Genomic DNA, 15006 nt, shown 5'->3' with positions numbered 1-15006 from the left:
AAAATCCCTTAACAAAGGAACATTTGTAGATATTTTTGTGCACCCTAATATTATAAAGATCAATTAGTACGTAGAAGTTAAACTTTGTGTGAGTTTAATATAAGAGACAATTGTTAGAATTCTGACCCTCAAAATTGTTTAAGAAATAGGTTTATTCTATATATTCCTTTGCAGATTACAATAGTTACGTTTTGTGAAGCAAATAAAATAATAACACAATATTTTATCGCAGAAATCCCAACTCTTAAGGGTAAAAATCACGACCTACACCTCTGTAGGATTTAACTCCACTTTATTAAATTTCAAGTCTCAACAAAAGACTACAAAGCTATGTAACATGAGGAATCATAAACTCTAATTTCTAGCTAAGAAATTATAAACTCTAATTTCTAGCTACCCAAAGACACAAAACCCCCCGGTTTTAAATCTTCTAATGTTATTCAAATTCTACAACTTGTCAAACAACTCTTACTCACAAAACTCAGATTGTAATCAAAACTCTTGATTACAATTACAATTTTTCCTCACAAATTGCAACACTCCTAATAAATCTCAAACATCTTGATCGTGTTTTGATCTTCTCTATGTAAGTGCACAATTTTTTTCAAGCGAATCTATCACTCTATTTATAGATTTGGACTCGAACCAAAACATATTTCAACTAGAAATCCTACTTCATGTTGGACTCCTCTTTTATGTGGAACTCCTAGTTCAACTCGAATTTGTCTTCAATTTTCTTTCTTGACTTTAACTTGATTTCATTATCTGATCATGCTTCCTACTTCATTCCAGATTTGAAACCACATTCACGTCATTATAATTCCTTCTTTGCTTTGGATTTCAAGTTTGTCTAGTTTTCCTATTTGATTAAGAAACTATCTTGCTTGCGAACTCCTTTATGAAAAAGACTTTCTGTACTGGTTGCTTGTCGAAAAAGCAATACTTCCACATCTTTATATCTTCTAATTCGCGAGGTCGACGTTTTCCTTATCTAAGTCGGATTCGGTCAGTAAGGAACATGTCGAACAACTTGTTTCTTTCATCAGTTCCTATATTTGTCAATTATTAAAATCTTTCTCATTCTAACAAATATTCCCCTTTTGATGATGACAAATATACATTACGAACACCGCAAATAAGACACATCTTCCTCCTTTTGCCATATTAGTGTTATAACTTTTTAATTTTGCCATACTTTAAAACAACGAGACTTTAATAAACATATATATAAAAAATTGTATTCAAGTCATCAAAACGGAGAACATCCTAATAAGCGAAATTTCTTCATTTAGTGAGCTAGAACTCTATGTGGTGCAAATTCATAATAAGTTAAAAGCTTCAAAATAATCAAACTATTAATTTTGAATACAAACTTAAACCATTGACCTCCAAAAAGTCATCCTAGCTCATAATTGGGTTGACTAATTTTCGTGTTAGCCTCGAACTTCAATTTTGTTTTTAACAAATATATATATATATTATATAAATTAACGTGCCCTCAACTACTAGCTAGCCATCTGTTGATTAATCATAGTATATAGTTTCTCCCCACCTCATTTCTTAATTTCTCGACTAGTCGTTTCATACACTAAAATCATTCTTCGAAAACACAAATAAACTCCTAAAACATTAATTCCATCAATTTTATCAATGGAGAAGGAGAAAAATCGCGATCATCGCAACAATATTATTCCTCGATCATCAGCTAATTCTCCGCGTTTACTTAGAAGTAAAAGTGGAATGTCACTCCCAGAAATTCACACAATCGACTCTGTTCCACCAAAGCTAGTCAATCGGTCAAAATCGACCACAAAATTGCGATCTAATAGTAGAGGAGAAGAAAATGTTAGCCCATTGAAGATGATCAAGAATAACAAAAAATTTCAAGAAAAGGAAGATCATCATAATCATAGTACTTTTGCTAAATTCTTACAAAAACGCGATAATGGATCAAAATCATCATCAACAACAACAACAGCAACAACAACGTGTGTTAGTACAAATAATAATTCGCGATCTGCATGGGCATTGTCACCGGGACGTCCTTTACCTATAGTCCCTAAGTCACCTAGCTCGAGAAAGTTGAAAATGGACACGTCCAAGGACGTTAGTGATAGTGGTGGTGGTCGTGGTGGTGTTACTGGCGTTTTAAAGTATTTTAAACAGAAAAAAGTTTCGCCGATACTAGAAGAAGATTTTCATCAATATCGTCTTGTGAATAATAGATTAATACAATGGAGATTTGTCAATGCTCGTGTTGAGGCTTCTATGGCTGCAATCAAGAGGGTTGCACAGGTAAATATGAATTAATTATTCTTCCATTGGTAGAGTAAAATATATATATATATATATATATATATATATATATCTATCATGGATAATTAACTCACCTTATAATATTCATGCGATATTTACAAATTAAAATTCAATGTCCTTCGTCATACATCCAGATACATGTATCTTGAATAAATAAGGTCAAAATTAGGTGTAATTTCTTCTAGATAGATTATATCCAAGTGGCTCGCATGTATCTGTCATCTGGGATACATAACATATCTCGCTCGCCTTACTCGATTCTCTCCCATTTCACTTGCCACTTTCCCATGCGATAGGTATTCCAGATATATGAGAATTACACCAGATACATACAGATACATGTATCTAGTGTCAATTGTATGTATCTGGTATACATACGAATCTTGCTCCCCTACCTCCCCAAACTCTCGCTTCTCTCCCTATTTTTGTGTATATGATAGCAAATATACATGTATCTATATGTATTTTCTTTAATGAATGATAGAAAACTCTTAATTAGTGGTAAGATATACGTATAACGTAATATTATGAAAATATAGATAATAACAGTATATATTGTAGTGAAGTATATATGTTTACTTATATAGTTTTTTTCCTTTCTTATATTCTCATTTATTTTTTTTCTTGATGATGAAAACAGAAGAAGATGTTCAATGTATGGTTAAGAATTTCAATTATGAGAAACTTCACAGCTGAGAAGAAAATTGAAGTCCAAAAAATGAAGCATGATATAAAAATAAATAAGATAATGAACTCTCAAAATTGTTTACTTAGAGAGTGGCAAAGATTAGAATTGAAAAATTCTGAAGCGGTTGGAAGGGTAGCAAGAAAATTATCAGCAATTTCTCTTTGTCTTCCACTTGTTGATGGAGCTGAGGTATTCGTTGTATTTTTCTTTTATACGTTTCTGAAAAAAATTTAATTAAAAAAGTTTTTTTAAACTATTTTATTCTTTATATTTTAAATAACTATTTTTTAGAAATTAATACAAATAATTTTCAATTATTTGGATAGGCAAAAGTTATGTCAATTTACGATGCTATGATCTCAGCAGAGGAAGTTATGGACGGTATCCAGGATTTTATTATGAATATGCAATGGCAGGTAATTAATATAAAATAAAACTATCCATGGCAAAAACATCTAATAATAATATAATAATAATAATAATAATAATAATCTTTTTGTGAATTTCATATCTTAATAATTATTTGTTCTTTCATTTACCTACTTAAACTACCATTTCCTTTATAATTGTATTAAACATACTTCGTTCCTATCTCTGTTGTTAATTGAAATAAATATTTGACAAGCTCAGTGTTGATATGTGTTTAATAATATAAAAATAATAATATATAATTAATCTATGCAACTCGTTAAGAAATGTTAATTTAAATTTTATTTCGACAATTAACTCTTAAAAAGATGTTCATAGGAAATTGGCTCATCGTTAAGGTATTTTCAATGAGCCAATTTCTGTCCAAATTATTTGTTTTTTAAAAAATAATAATTAAAATAATGAAGAAAATTAATAATATTTTTTTGTTTTTAAATTGGTTTTCCAGGTTGAGCAGTCATGCTATTTCCTCACACAACTTATAGTAATTTTAAAGCAGGAGGAAGAGTTCTTGGAGGAGCTAGAGAGTCATTTAAAAACAGTTAATTCATTAGAGGTAAGATTATTATTTTTTATTATTATTACTATAAATTTATTTATTTATTTATTATTATTATTATTTTTAAACTTCTTTGATGACCATAAATTAAACATGCACACTCTTGTTTGTCATGAAAATTAATTTTCGTCCTATCAACATTACAAGAAAATTGTGAATTACGTGGGGATTTTTCTGGGAATTAGTATAAAGATCTTCGAGAAAATAAGATTCCCGTAAATTTTTATACTAATCCCTAGAAAAATCTCCATATAATTCACACGCATCTTATAATAATAAGTATACATTTTTCTTAATATGAGCATACCAAGTATTTCAGTTGCATTCAATGCAGAATTTAGGGGAAAATCACATATCGAATATATATTTTATCAAGAGAGGTCAAGATTTTCATTATAACAATATATGGTCAATGAGCATTATTAACGTCATGCCTTTGAGATCGAACTTTTGATTTATGCTTTTTAGTACAAGATTTTAAGTCTTACACATTTACAGTTTAAAATTGAATCGTATTTCATAAATATATATGTGATATCTATCTAGTGCATGTGATATGCATGAGTTATTTTTCTGAGTTATTTTCACATTCTAAATCTATAATTTGACTCATGCATCTTCTTAAAGGATCGAAGTTGAATAAAACCAAAGTTTCATATTTAATTTTGAATTAGAGACTTAATAGTCGATATCCACTATATATACATAGCCTTTCGAGCTAACAATGTGGCTTCGATAATTTATTTGTGGTGACCTTATTCGATTTGTTGTTGTGGGGGCAAGAGTCGCTAAAATGTGACTTTTTGTGACAACAAACTGTTGCCATATTAAGTTTCATCGATTACCCTTTTCTTGATGATTTTTTAATCGTCAAGAAAAGTGTCTTTTTTTTCAAAAGTAATTTATTTCTAAATATTTTGGTGTTAGATTTAGTACATCTGTAAAAGATACATGTTACTCCAAAACCAATAATCTCTTTGTATGTGTAGGTAGAAGAGGAAACCTTGAGAGTACATTGTATCCAATTGGCTAAGGAGAGGATGACAAGATGGGAAGGAGAAGATCAATCCTAAAGATAATTTGTTTTCTTAGCAAAAACACACATTTTTGAGATCTACTTAAGTTCATTATATTTTTGATGTATTTTGTAATCCTTAATTATTATCGATACCTATTTGTTAGTTCACAGAGTTTATAACAATCACGAGAAAATTTCACTAATAATCACTCAGAAATCAAAATACCTGAAATTTCACTAGTTAAAAGTTTTAAAAGAAAACATTGCGTACTTATCCTATACGATTATACCAATCCCCCACAATTGAAAAGAAGAAAAAAAACCCCGAATCTCCAATTATATTAACACTCCACATTGGCCTATTGGGCCAAACAAACAAGACCAATTGAATTGTCACCACCACTTCCGGGCAACTTCCTCTTGGGCTTGGCCTCTTGTAACATGGACACAACATCCCTCATGGAAGGCCGGTCAGCCGGGTTCCGGCTAGTACATAGCAACGCCACCCTAAGCATCAACATCATTTCCTCCCTCACTCGAGGACACGAAGCACCGATATTTTTATCCAAAACATCGTTTACACCGTTTTTAACCTTCGTCTTGGACCTCACCCAATCCACAATGCTATTTCCATCGCCAAATTCCGAATCTACAGATCTCTTTCCAGATAAAATTTCCATCAACACCACTCCATAGCTATAAATGTCACTCTTTTCGTCCACTTGCAATGTATACGCATATTCTACACCATAAAAAATATATACACATATAAAGTTAGATCAGTAATTTGAATCTTATATTATCTATAATTATACATAATATATAAAAAAATATTTTAAACACATTTGATTCGATTTGATTTTACGACTAAAACTAGCAAGTAAGATGATTAAGTGAGATCACAACAATATATTTTGCACAAGAAATTGAGTTATCATAACATTTTGGCTTTTATAGCCCAAAGTATTTGACTTTTGAATTTATATGTCTAATAAAGAATATAATACTAGGACTAATAAATTAAAAGGGTTTTATAATCATGAAGATTCATATATAATACTTTTGGGAAAATCTTTGTGGGTCCAAAGAAATAACATAAAGTGAAAATCAAAAGCCTTAAGAGCCAAGGGACTAATTCACGCGCAATAGTGGAAATGGTCCCTAAAAGGTTAAAATAATTATATGTAGTAAATCACGGAGAAAAAGAGCAAATAAAAAAAAATGGTAATGGTGGTGCCACTATAGGCGAACCCTGAGTTTAAAGACTTCGAGTATATCACGGGTTTATTCTATTAAATGATCATGAGTCCGAATACCTTATCGAGCAATGATAATATTATAAATAAGTCTTACTTACAACAAAAACTATAAAATGTGTTTCTGGTTCGGCTCCAACCTAGGTCGTGAGAGCAAATGCATTAACCAGTACCAATTGTCATGCTATACTTTTCATGGGTCACTGTTAATTATATCTAGTTTTTACCAGTTTTTCAAGATAGATATACATATATACACGTTTTTTTTCTGAAGTTAACGGGTGCACATGCAACCCCACCTATACATGTGAGTTCGCCTTTGGGTGTCATGGTAGTCTTACTCTTTTACGTTAATTTAGCTAAGGATACGATATACGACCAAAGCTGACAATATATAAATACGAGACCAACAGAAATATACCCCCGAGGCGAGAATTAGGCCTTTTCTATCGTCACTGAGCCAACAACACACTTTGTACTGAATTTCTCAATACAAATATATAATTATACAAAAATTACTGAATTTCCGAAAAACTCCATCCAATACCCTAAATCCGCCCAAGCATGAATATTCATAAAGAAAGTGGACACATTGAAAAGGACCAAACAAAATGATGAAGTTCACCAAAAATACAATAATATGACATGATACCACGTTAAGCACGCAAGTGACCCTTTTCATCACCCTACACAACAGACTAAACCGATACAATCGATGACGAAATATTTTTGGATAAACAATAACACAACATAAAAAAAAAAAAAGAGCACAAATTAAACCTTAATTATTATTAAAAGAATAAGCATGAATAAATCCAACTTTTTTTTTGTTCACTTGGTCTTTTGTGGGAAATATTTTTAAAATTTAAGATAACTAAAAAAAAGAATTTCGACTATAAGAAATGTGATTTTCATGGCCACCTCAAAAGTTGTCACTAAAAGTAATATTTCAGGGGTTCTTATCGATAGCTAGCTCAGTCACCACGATTTATATAATTTGTGACAGACTTTATAAAAACGCCACTAATGCGGAGTATGGACGCCTATAAAGACTACAAACATATATATAGCACAACATGATAGTATCAAATCCATGCATGATGTAGTTTCTTGACTACTAAATCGATCGTTAGAAAAAAATTAAGTGAGATTCGAAATTACTTACCGGGTGCAATGTAGCCATAAGATCCAGCAATGACGGACATCGATTCGTCGCATTCAATCAATTTAGCAACCCCAAAATCAGCAACCCTAGCTTCCATTTCACCATCAAGAAGAATGTTGCTAGGTTTTAGGTCACGATGAACAATGACAGGATCACAATCATGATGAAGATAACAAATCCCTTGTGCAACACCAAGTGCAATTTTGTACCTAGTAAACCAATCACCAACCAAATTTGCATCTTTGTTCTTGTCATGTAACAAGTCATCAAGGCTACCATTAGGCATGTACTCATACAACAACATAGTACATTCATTGTTACTACAACAACCTAGTAGTCTCACAATGTTCCTATGTCTTACATTGCCTAACACATCCACCTCCGCCAACACGCCACGACGTTTCCTCGTCGTCTCCTTATGTTGCTTCCCCGCCCATAGCTTCTTCACCGCTATGATATCGCCACTTGGCATTTCCGCCTTGTACACTGTACCTATATATAGACATGCACACACAGAGCTGGATTCAGAATTTAATTTCAATCTTTCAAACTTTCATGTACTTTAAGATTTTGCGCATGATTTCTCTATGTTCGACTTCACTAACACTATAGATCATCTACTAGTTGCGGACCCCATTTTTAGTTTCACTTGAAATTGTACATTATATCTATAGACATAGACAAATCTAGAATATAATATTAGTATTCAAGATTCAGGCTTATTTTAAAATCCTAATGTCAAAGAGATTTTGCACATTTCTCTATATATGTTTAATTTCAATAACACTATAGATCATCCACTAGTTGCGGACCCCATTCTGAGTTTCACCTAGAAATTTTACATTATACCTATAGACAGAGACGAATCTAGAATAGAATATTGGTATTCAAGATTCCAACTTCTTTGAAAACGTGATTTTGAAATGTAATATTTATTCTATTAATCTTCAAGTGATTTTGCACACACTTCGACCTCACTTACACTATAGATCATCCATTACCTACGCGCGGACCCCATTCTGAAGTTCAAGGTTGAAATTCTACATTATATCTATAGATAGAGGCAGATCCACAATATAATCTTAATGAATTTAAGAATCTGAGTTATTTGAACATGCACTCAAAACTTAATATTTATAATAATTTTTCAAGGTAAGATCTAATCTATCACATTGCCAACTTGTCTAGGTGATGTTAGCATTTTTTTTAAAAAAAAATATGTACACCAATATTGTATGATTTTTCCACCACATATACTTAAATGAAATACTATAGGTTCAACTGAACTCATTACTAACAATATAGATCGTTAAGTACCTGCAGACCCCATACCGATGATCTTATCTGTGATTGCTATGCTTTCGAGTATATCATCAGCTGTGAAATTCAACCTCTTGAATGCTGTTAACTTCCACGGTCCGATTTCCTTGTCACATGGAAATCTTCGATTGTAATTTGAATGAAAACATCGAATCACCACAATAAGAATGACAATTACTACTCCAAACGCTGCAGACGCGATCCATACTATCAATGCACCATCTGTTTTCTTTGAATGGTTCGAAAAATCTGTTTTTCCATCTTTGAATTCATCTGTCCTGCATGGATTATGTATGATAGTACCACAAAGACCTTGGTTTCCAACGAAAGACGATGGATGGAACGTTGAGAACATAGACCCTGAAGAAGGCAATGGACCAGTGAGCTGATTATACGACACGTTGAAGTGTTCCAACGTGCTAGACTTTTCGAAATTGGAAGGGATTGTTCCAGTGAGAAAATTATGTGACAAATCAACGTCTGTTATCGAAGGAATACCAGATATTTCCCAGGGAATGATTCCTGTAAATGAATTTCGTCGAAGATTTAGAGAAATTAGCTTTTCACAATGTTCTATATCCCATGGAATACTACCATTGAGATTGTTCCCTTCGAGTTCGATTTTATAAAGACTTTGACATCTTTTGAAATCAGGGAGATTTCCAATAAGTCCAGAGTAACTTGCTGAGAAAATCTGCAAATTCGGGGCATTCCAGATATTATCAGGCAAGTTACTATCGAAAATATTCTCAGAAATGTTTAAGTACATCATTTTCGGGGCATTTCCAAAATCTTTTGGAATTTGCCCCGAAAATTTGTTCTTGCTGATGTCAATGTAAGTGAAATTAGGCAACAACCCGAAACCTGATGGAATGGAGCCATTGAGTTTATTGTCTTGGACTCTCAACCTGGATAACCCGTTACAGTTAGTTAAGGATGAAGGAATCTCACCAGTAAACTCATTCGAAAACAGAATGAGTTTAACTAAATTGTTGCTGAGGCAGAGTTTTTGGGGAATTGGACCAGATAAATTGTTTGATGAAACATCAAGTTTTTGTAACTTAGCATTTGATCCTAACATTCGCGGTAAAATTCCAGTGATTGAATTGTTCCAAAGAGCTAACAATTCGAGATTTGGTAACTCACCAATCCCTTCAGGGATTTCCCCTGATAAGTTATTGTTCATCAAATACAACATGACTAGCTCTTTCAATTCGGAAAATCCTGAAGGAATGTTGCCTGAGAGATGATTATCCGATAAATCCAATGATTTCAACAATGTGAGTTTTGAAAAACTCGATGGAATTGTACCGATGAAATGGTTCTTGAAAAGAAATAGTGATTCAATCTTTGTCAAATTTCCAAGCTGAATTGGAATTTCACCTGAAAGATTAGCTTGTGAGATGTCAAGATATGTCAAATTCGATAACGATGAAAATCCAGGAGGAATATTTCCAGTATAATTGTTGTATCCAATTTCAAGATGTTGTAATGAGTTCAACAACCTCAACTCCTCTGGTATTTTCCCACTCAGTGAATTTCCGGCTAAATGTAGGAACTTCAACTTGTTGAATTTCCCATAACTTTTCGGAATTTCACCAGTAAAGTAACTACCACCAAGATTCAAATACTCAAGATTTTGAACCTCAACAAGCTTTACAGGCAACGCGCCTGTAAAGCTGTTGCTATAAGCATTCAAGTGTACTAAAGACTTGAGATTTGTTAGTCCGTCAAGAGGGAATGTTGAATTGAAATAGTTGTGACTAATGTCAAGTGATCTAAGAAATGGAAATTCGAATAGGAAGGATGGTAAAGGTCCATCAAATGAATTACCACTTAAATTCAAATGATGTAAGTGTATTAAGGATATAATGTTTTGAGGTATTTTACCAGAAAGATTTCTCTTTGAGAGATTAAGTGATGTAATGTGACTTGTTTTTGTGTCACATTTGATGCCTGACCATGAACACCATAAGGGTTGTGAACCATAATTTGAGAAAATTGATGTAGGATTCCAATCTTGAAACGTATTGTTTGGATCTTGAAACGAAGATTTTAAGGATAAAAGTGAAATGAGCTGAAGAGGAAAATTTGAAGTAGAGAAAACAAGTGAAGTTTGTATGAGAAAGAAGAAAATTGTAGTGAGAAAGAAATGGTTCATGGTGTTATGAGATTGTAAGAAAATAATTTGGTTAGAGGAAAATAAGGTATGTAAAGAGGAGTGGTAAATTTAAGGGAAGTAATGTTTTTGAGTGTTAGAATTAGCTTTTTGTTCATGATGATTAGTTTTCTTGTTTTTTTCTTTGGTGTGAAGAGATAGAGAAAAAGGAAAAGAAAAAAAGATTCACATGTATAATCCCTCAAGAAAGGATTTAACTTATAATCCCACCTTATTAAAATATTTATCACGTTTTACTTTTCGAGAGTCAAAAACAATAAAATATTGATGATATAAAATTGTGTCTGAATATGCATTATACTTGGAAAAAATTTAAAATTTTGTGAGAGGAGAGTTCAAAAAATTGGAAATTTGAAAATATTTGAAGATCACATTTTCAAAATCTGATCAAATTTTATCATCAAACAAAATATTTGAAGGTCCTATTTTGTATTTATGGTTTACTTTTCCTAGTTCATATACATATATTATACAAGAATTCTATCTATATTATATATCAATCGGTCAATTAAACAACTATTTATTTCTTCCGTTTATTTTACTCATCAATTATTCTCAAAATATATTTTTATTTTTATTTATCATTTTTAACATATTATGAATTTTATTTTATTTTTCATGTTTAGTATTACTTACTTATTTCTCAAACCATTTTTCAAAACTTGATACTCCCTAAATTTCAAAGAATAACGTAGTAAAATAGTCATATTAATCATTATATTTTCTTAATGAACATTGTCAAATTTAAATATAACATGTAAAAGTGAACGGAGAAAATTATATTTAAGATATTAAGCTCAAATCCCAATACATTTGCAATACCAATTTTTCTTCTTGCTCTTAGTTTTTAACTTCCATGCTTCTACTCACACAATTCATCACTCCATTTGATAAAAGACAATGAGTCTGTTTTTTCTCTTTTCTGTCTTCTTTAGCTTTCTCTGTGTCTCTCTTTTATTTATTTATATTTCCCTCAGTTTTTTTTTTAATTTAATTTTGTTTTTATCCAAAAGCACTACTTTTCCATCATTCCTTATTTACTTTTTCTTTAATAATCCCAACAGATTGATATTGATTTTTTTTTTTTGGCAACAGTAGTCTCAGGATCCAAGAAAGTGATTTTTCATTTCCCACTTAATGTTATTTTCTTAATTTTGGACGTATACGAGTAAAATCTCAAGTTTATATAGTTATATGTGTTTTACGTGACATTTTTTTAATAACTCATATTTTACATGATGTTCTATGTGTAATATATGACTTAGGAAGTGTGTGTTTACATGTTTAATCTTTTACAAATTTGAATATCTACTTGTGCATACTCAAAATTGAAAGAACATAACTAAGTTAAAAAACACATTTATATATTATATTTTTTAATTACGTCGATTCTCTTTTTTTCAGTATGTTTTCTTCTTTGAACTACTAAAAAACAAATATTGATTCCAAAGGAATACTTTAGTGGGGATTAAGATGTTGTAATTTGAATCATAATATAACAAATTTGAATTTTACTAAAAGAGCATCTCTAATATACATTTAAGTTTTTAGGGAATTCAAATTCAATGAAAAAATAAATAATTGTATGACATGAAGTCTAATTAATCCCCCTCCAATAAGTTATGATACTAATTTTCACCTAATTAATCATGATTAGCATCAATTTGTTGTGGTTACCCTACTGAATACTGATTATTATTATTATGTTCAAAAAAGAAAGAAAAATTTCTTGGAGTTTTTTTTTTAAAAAAATGGGTATTTGCCTTTTTCTCCCAGATTTAAATGGAAAAAAGTATCCACCAAAATGTTTAATTCAATAGATTTTTTCACTTTATTAATTAATGACTATTAGTATCAAATCATTAAGGTTAGTCAAGAATCATGAAGTGTCTGATTTAAATTGGAGGAAAGTCGGAAATGTTAGTAATTTTTTCTATCTATTTTAATTTTAATGAATATAATTAATTATCTAGTATATATTACTGATGAGAGGTGAATAATATTGTATAAAATTAATCAAAATATATATACGATGACATGAATACAATGTCTTTAAAAAGATGATTAGTAACCATCAATTGTCCTTCCATTTCATGAATGATAAACAATATGCTTATAAGAATGTTTAAATTTAGTGTGAATTATTAATTTTATCATTAAATAATTGACAGTTTAAAAATATTCATTTACTCAATTAATTGAACTTAAATATATTCCTAATCTTGTAACATGATCAATGAAATACACTCCTAAATTTTCACTAAGTTAGGAGTTCTCTCGGGTTATTATTAAGAATTATATATTCTTACAAGAGTTCGAGACCATTTATTATGTCATGTGACAAAATCTAACTTTAGTTAGTTACTTTTTTCGTCCGAAATTGTTTGTCATGTTGCGCTTATCGAAAGTTAATTTGATTGATTTTCAAAGGTAAATTAGATCACATTAATTCGATATTTTAAACAAAAAAAAATTAAATATTCTAAAACTATATAGAGTACTATAAATTACATTTTTTTGCATATTAATATGATGAAAAAATTCATCTTAAAATGTTAGTTAAAGTTTTTTTAGTTTGATTCTAAAATAGAAACCATGACAAACAATACCGGACAGAGGGAGTAAATTAAAAAATATTTTTTAAGTTATCAATAATTCAAAAAACAACACTAATAATTTACATCAAATTGAGAAGTGTTTTCAATACTCCTCTAATTTTCTTTATACACGGAAAAAAACACATTTATTGTAGTTCACAATATTATCCAAAATATTTCTGACTGCTACACCAGAATTACTGACCGATACAATTTATTTATTTTTTGAAAAAGGGTCTAAAATATCCTCAAAGTATTAGAAATGATACAAAATTACCCTCCATCCATCTATTGGCTCCAAGATACCCTTTTCGCTCACCTATTGGGTCCAAAATACCCTTGTCATCCTCCTTTTGGTTCAAGATTGATCACTTATTTAACGGTTTAATATTTATACTATTTAAATATTTTTTTTTAAATATGTGACTTTCAACTATTTGTTATAATTTAACTTATTAGTATAATTTATCAATCAATCTATTACTCAACCATTACTAATTAAACCCCTTCAAATTAATAAATCCATCACATTATTAATGCAACAACAGAAAAACTACTGCCAATTGAGTGTTTTTAAAAATTTGAGGTGAAAATATCTATAGAAGTGAATTATCATACATTCAAGTGTCTAAATAAAATTTACCAATAAACTTAAAAGTCTGACTATGTTCATCTTAATTATTCTTATGTCTCAATTATGTGATATTACTTCACAGGTAACTTTTTTTCAAAATAATATATTAAAGGTTTAAAAAATCATAAATATTTATAAAATTATATTTGAAAAAAGTGTATGAATTAATTCGGGATGTATTACTTCTTTACCTTTAATCATAAATTTCTAATTCAATCTTGAAAGAGAATCATATTGAAAGTGTTCTCCTAAATAAGCGGCTCAACCTAAATTTAATTGGGGCTTCGATTTGAACTCAAATAATTTTGAATGTCATTTTCAGGAATATATAATTTCATCGTGTTTTAGTAGTTTTTATGACGATTTTTATATCATAATTGAATTATTAATTGGGTGGGGTTTAGTTAGTAATGGGTGGATAGTGAATTGACTTATAAATTATATTAATAGATTAAATTATAACCAATAGTTGAACGTCAAGTATTTTAAAAAATATTTAAAGAGGTTATTTTAAAATAATTAAAGAAGTGATCAATTTTGAATTCAAAAATGGATGACAAATATATTTTGAAACCAATGGGTGGATGAAGAATAATTTTATACCATTTTTAATATTTTAAAAATATTTTAGACTCTTTTCTGTTTATTTTTCGAGCCACCTCATTCAATTATGGTTACTAAACACTGTACTGTATCTGTAAGGCAGTTAATATTTTTTTTCGAGTGGTCCTCAGTACTTATATATTATTTTAAGTTCTAAAAAAATGTAAAAAATTGTAGTAAGATGTATTAAAATATTCAGAATAAATTAAAGTGATGATGACAATTTTGACATTTAGGGGCAG

At 30.2% G+C, this 15006-nt stretch overlaps 2 protein-coding genes across 2 annotated transcripts; one reads left to right on the top strand and one right to left on the bottom strand.

The window, feature by feature from the left end:
• Positions 1 to 1546: 1546 nt before the first annotated feature.
• Positions 1547 to 5193, top strand: LOC101256288 (QWRF motif-containing protein 7). Its single transcript, XM_004240195.5, has 5 exons — positions 1547 to 2295; positions 2957 to 3193; positions 3331 to 3420; positions 3882 to 3989; positions 4982 to 5193. Exons 1-5 carry the CDS (start codon positions 1651 to 1653, stop codon positions 5063 to 5065), a joined length of 1164 nt encoding a protein of 387 aa, XP_004240243.3. The 5' UTR covers positions 1547 to 1650; the 3' UTR covers positions 5066 to 5193.
• Positions 5194 to 5216: 23 nt separating this feature from the next.
• On the bottom strand, positions 5217 to 11113 carry LOC101256593 (leucine-rich repeat receptor-like protein kinase TDR). The gene is made up of 3 exons (XM_004240196.5): positions 8749 to 11113; positions 7432 to 7923; positions 5217 to 5752 (listed from the first exon to the last, which is right to left on the bottom strand). The coding sequence occupies exons 1-3, from the start codon at positions 10910 to 10912 to the stop codon at positions 5370 to 5372; spliced, it is 3039 nt and encodes a 1012-aa protein (XP_004240244.2). The 5' UTR covers positions 10913 to 11113; the 3' UTR covers positions 5217 to 5369.
• Positions 11114 to 15006: the final 3893 nt, after the last annotated feature.

The sequence above is a fragment of the Solanum lycopersicum genome, chromosome 5, assembly GCF_036512215.1.
Source record: "Solanum lycopersicum chromosome 5, SLM_r2.1".
In the NCBI taxonomy this organism is placed as follows: domain Eukaryota; kingdom Viridiplantae; phylum Streptophyta; class Magnoliopsida; order Solanales; family Solanaceae; genus Solanum; species Solanum lycopersicum.
This window is presented reverse-complemented; position numbering and strand designations above follow the sequence as displayed.

What these genes read in the sequence shown, in the direction of transcription:
- LOC101256288 (XM_004240195.5), top strand. Translation starts at nt 1,651, where the DNA reads ATGGAGAAGGAGAAAAATCGCGATCATCGCAACAATATTATTCCTCGA. An exon ending in TTATGAATATGCAATGGCAG is followed by an intron (nt 3,421 to 3,881) that starts GTAATTAATATA and finishes TTGGTTTTCCAG; the next exon opens with GTTGAGCAGTCATGCTATTT. An exon ending in AAACAGTTAATTCATTAGAG is followed by an intron (nt 3,990 to 4,981) that starts GTAAGATTATTA and finishes TTGTATGTGTAG; the next exon opens with GTAGAAGAGGAAACCTTGAG.
- LOC101256593 (XM_004240196.5), bottom strand. Translation starts at nt 10,912, where the DNA reads ATGAACCATTTCTTTCTCACTACAATTTTCTTCTTTCTCATACAAACT. An exon ending in CATCGGTATGGGGTCTGCAG is followed by an intron (nt 7,924 to 8,748) that starts GTACTTAACGAT and finishes GTCTATATATAG; the next exon opens with GTACAGTGTACAAGGCGGAA. An exon ending in TTATGGCTACATTGCACCCG is followed by an intron (nt 5,753 to 7,431) that starts GTAAGTAATTTC and finishes TTTATGGTGTAG; the next exon opens with AATATGCGTATACATTGCAA.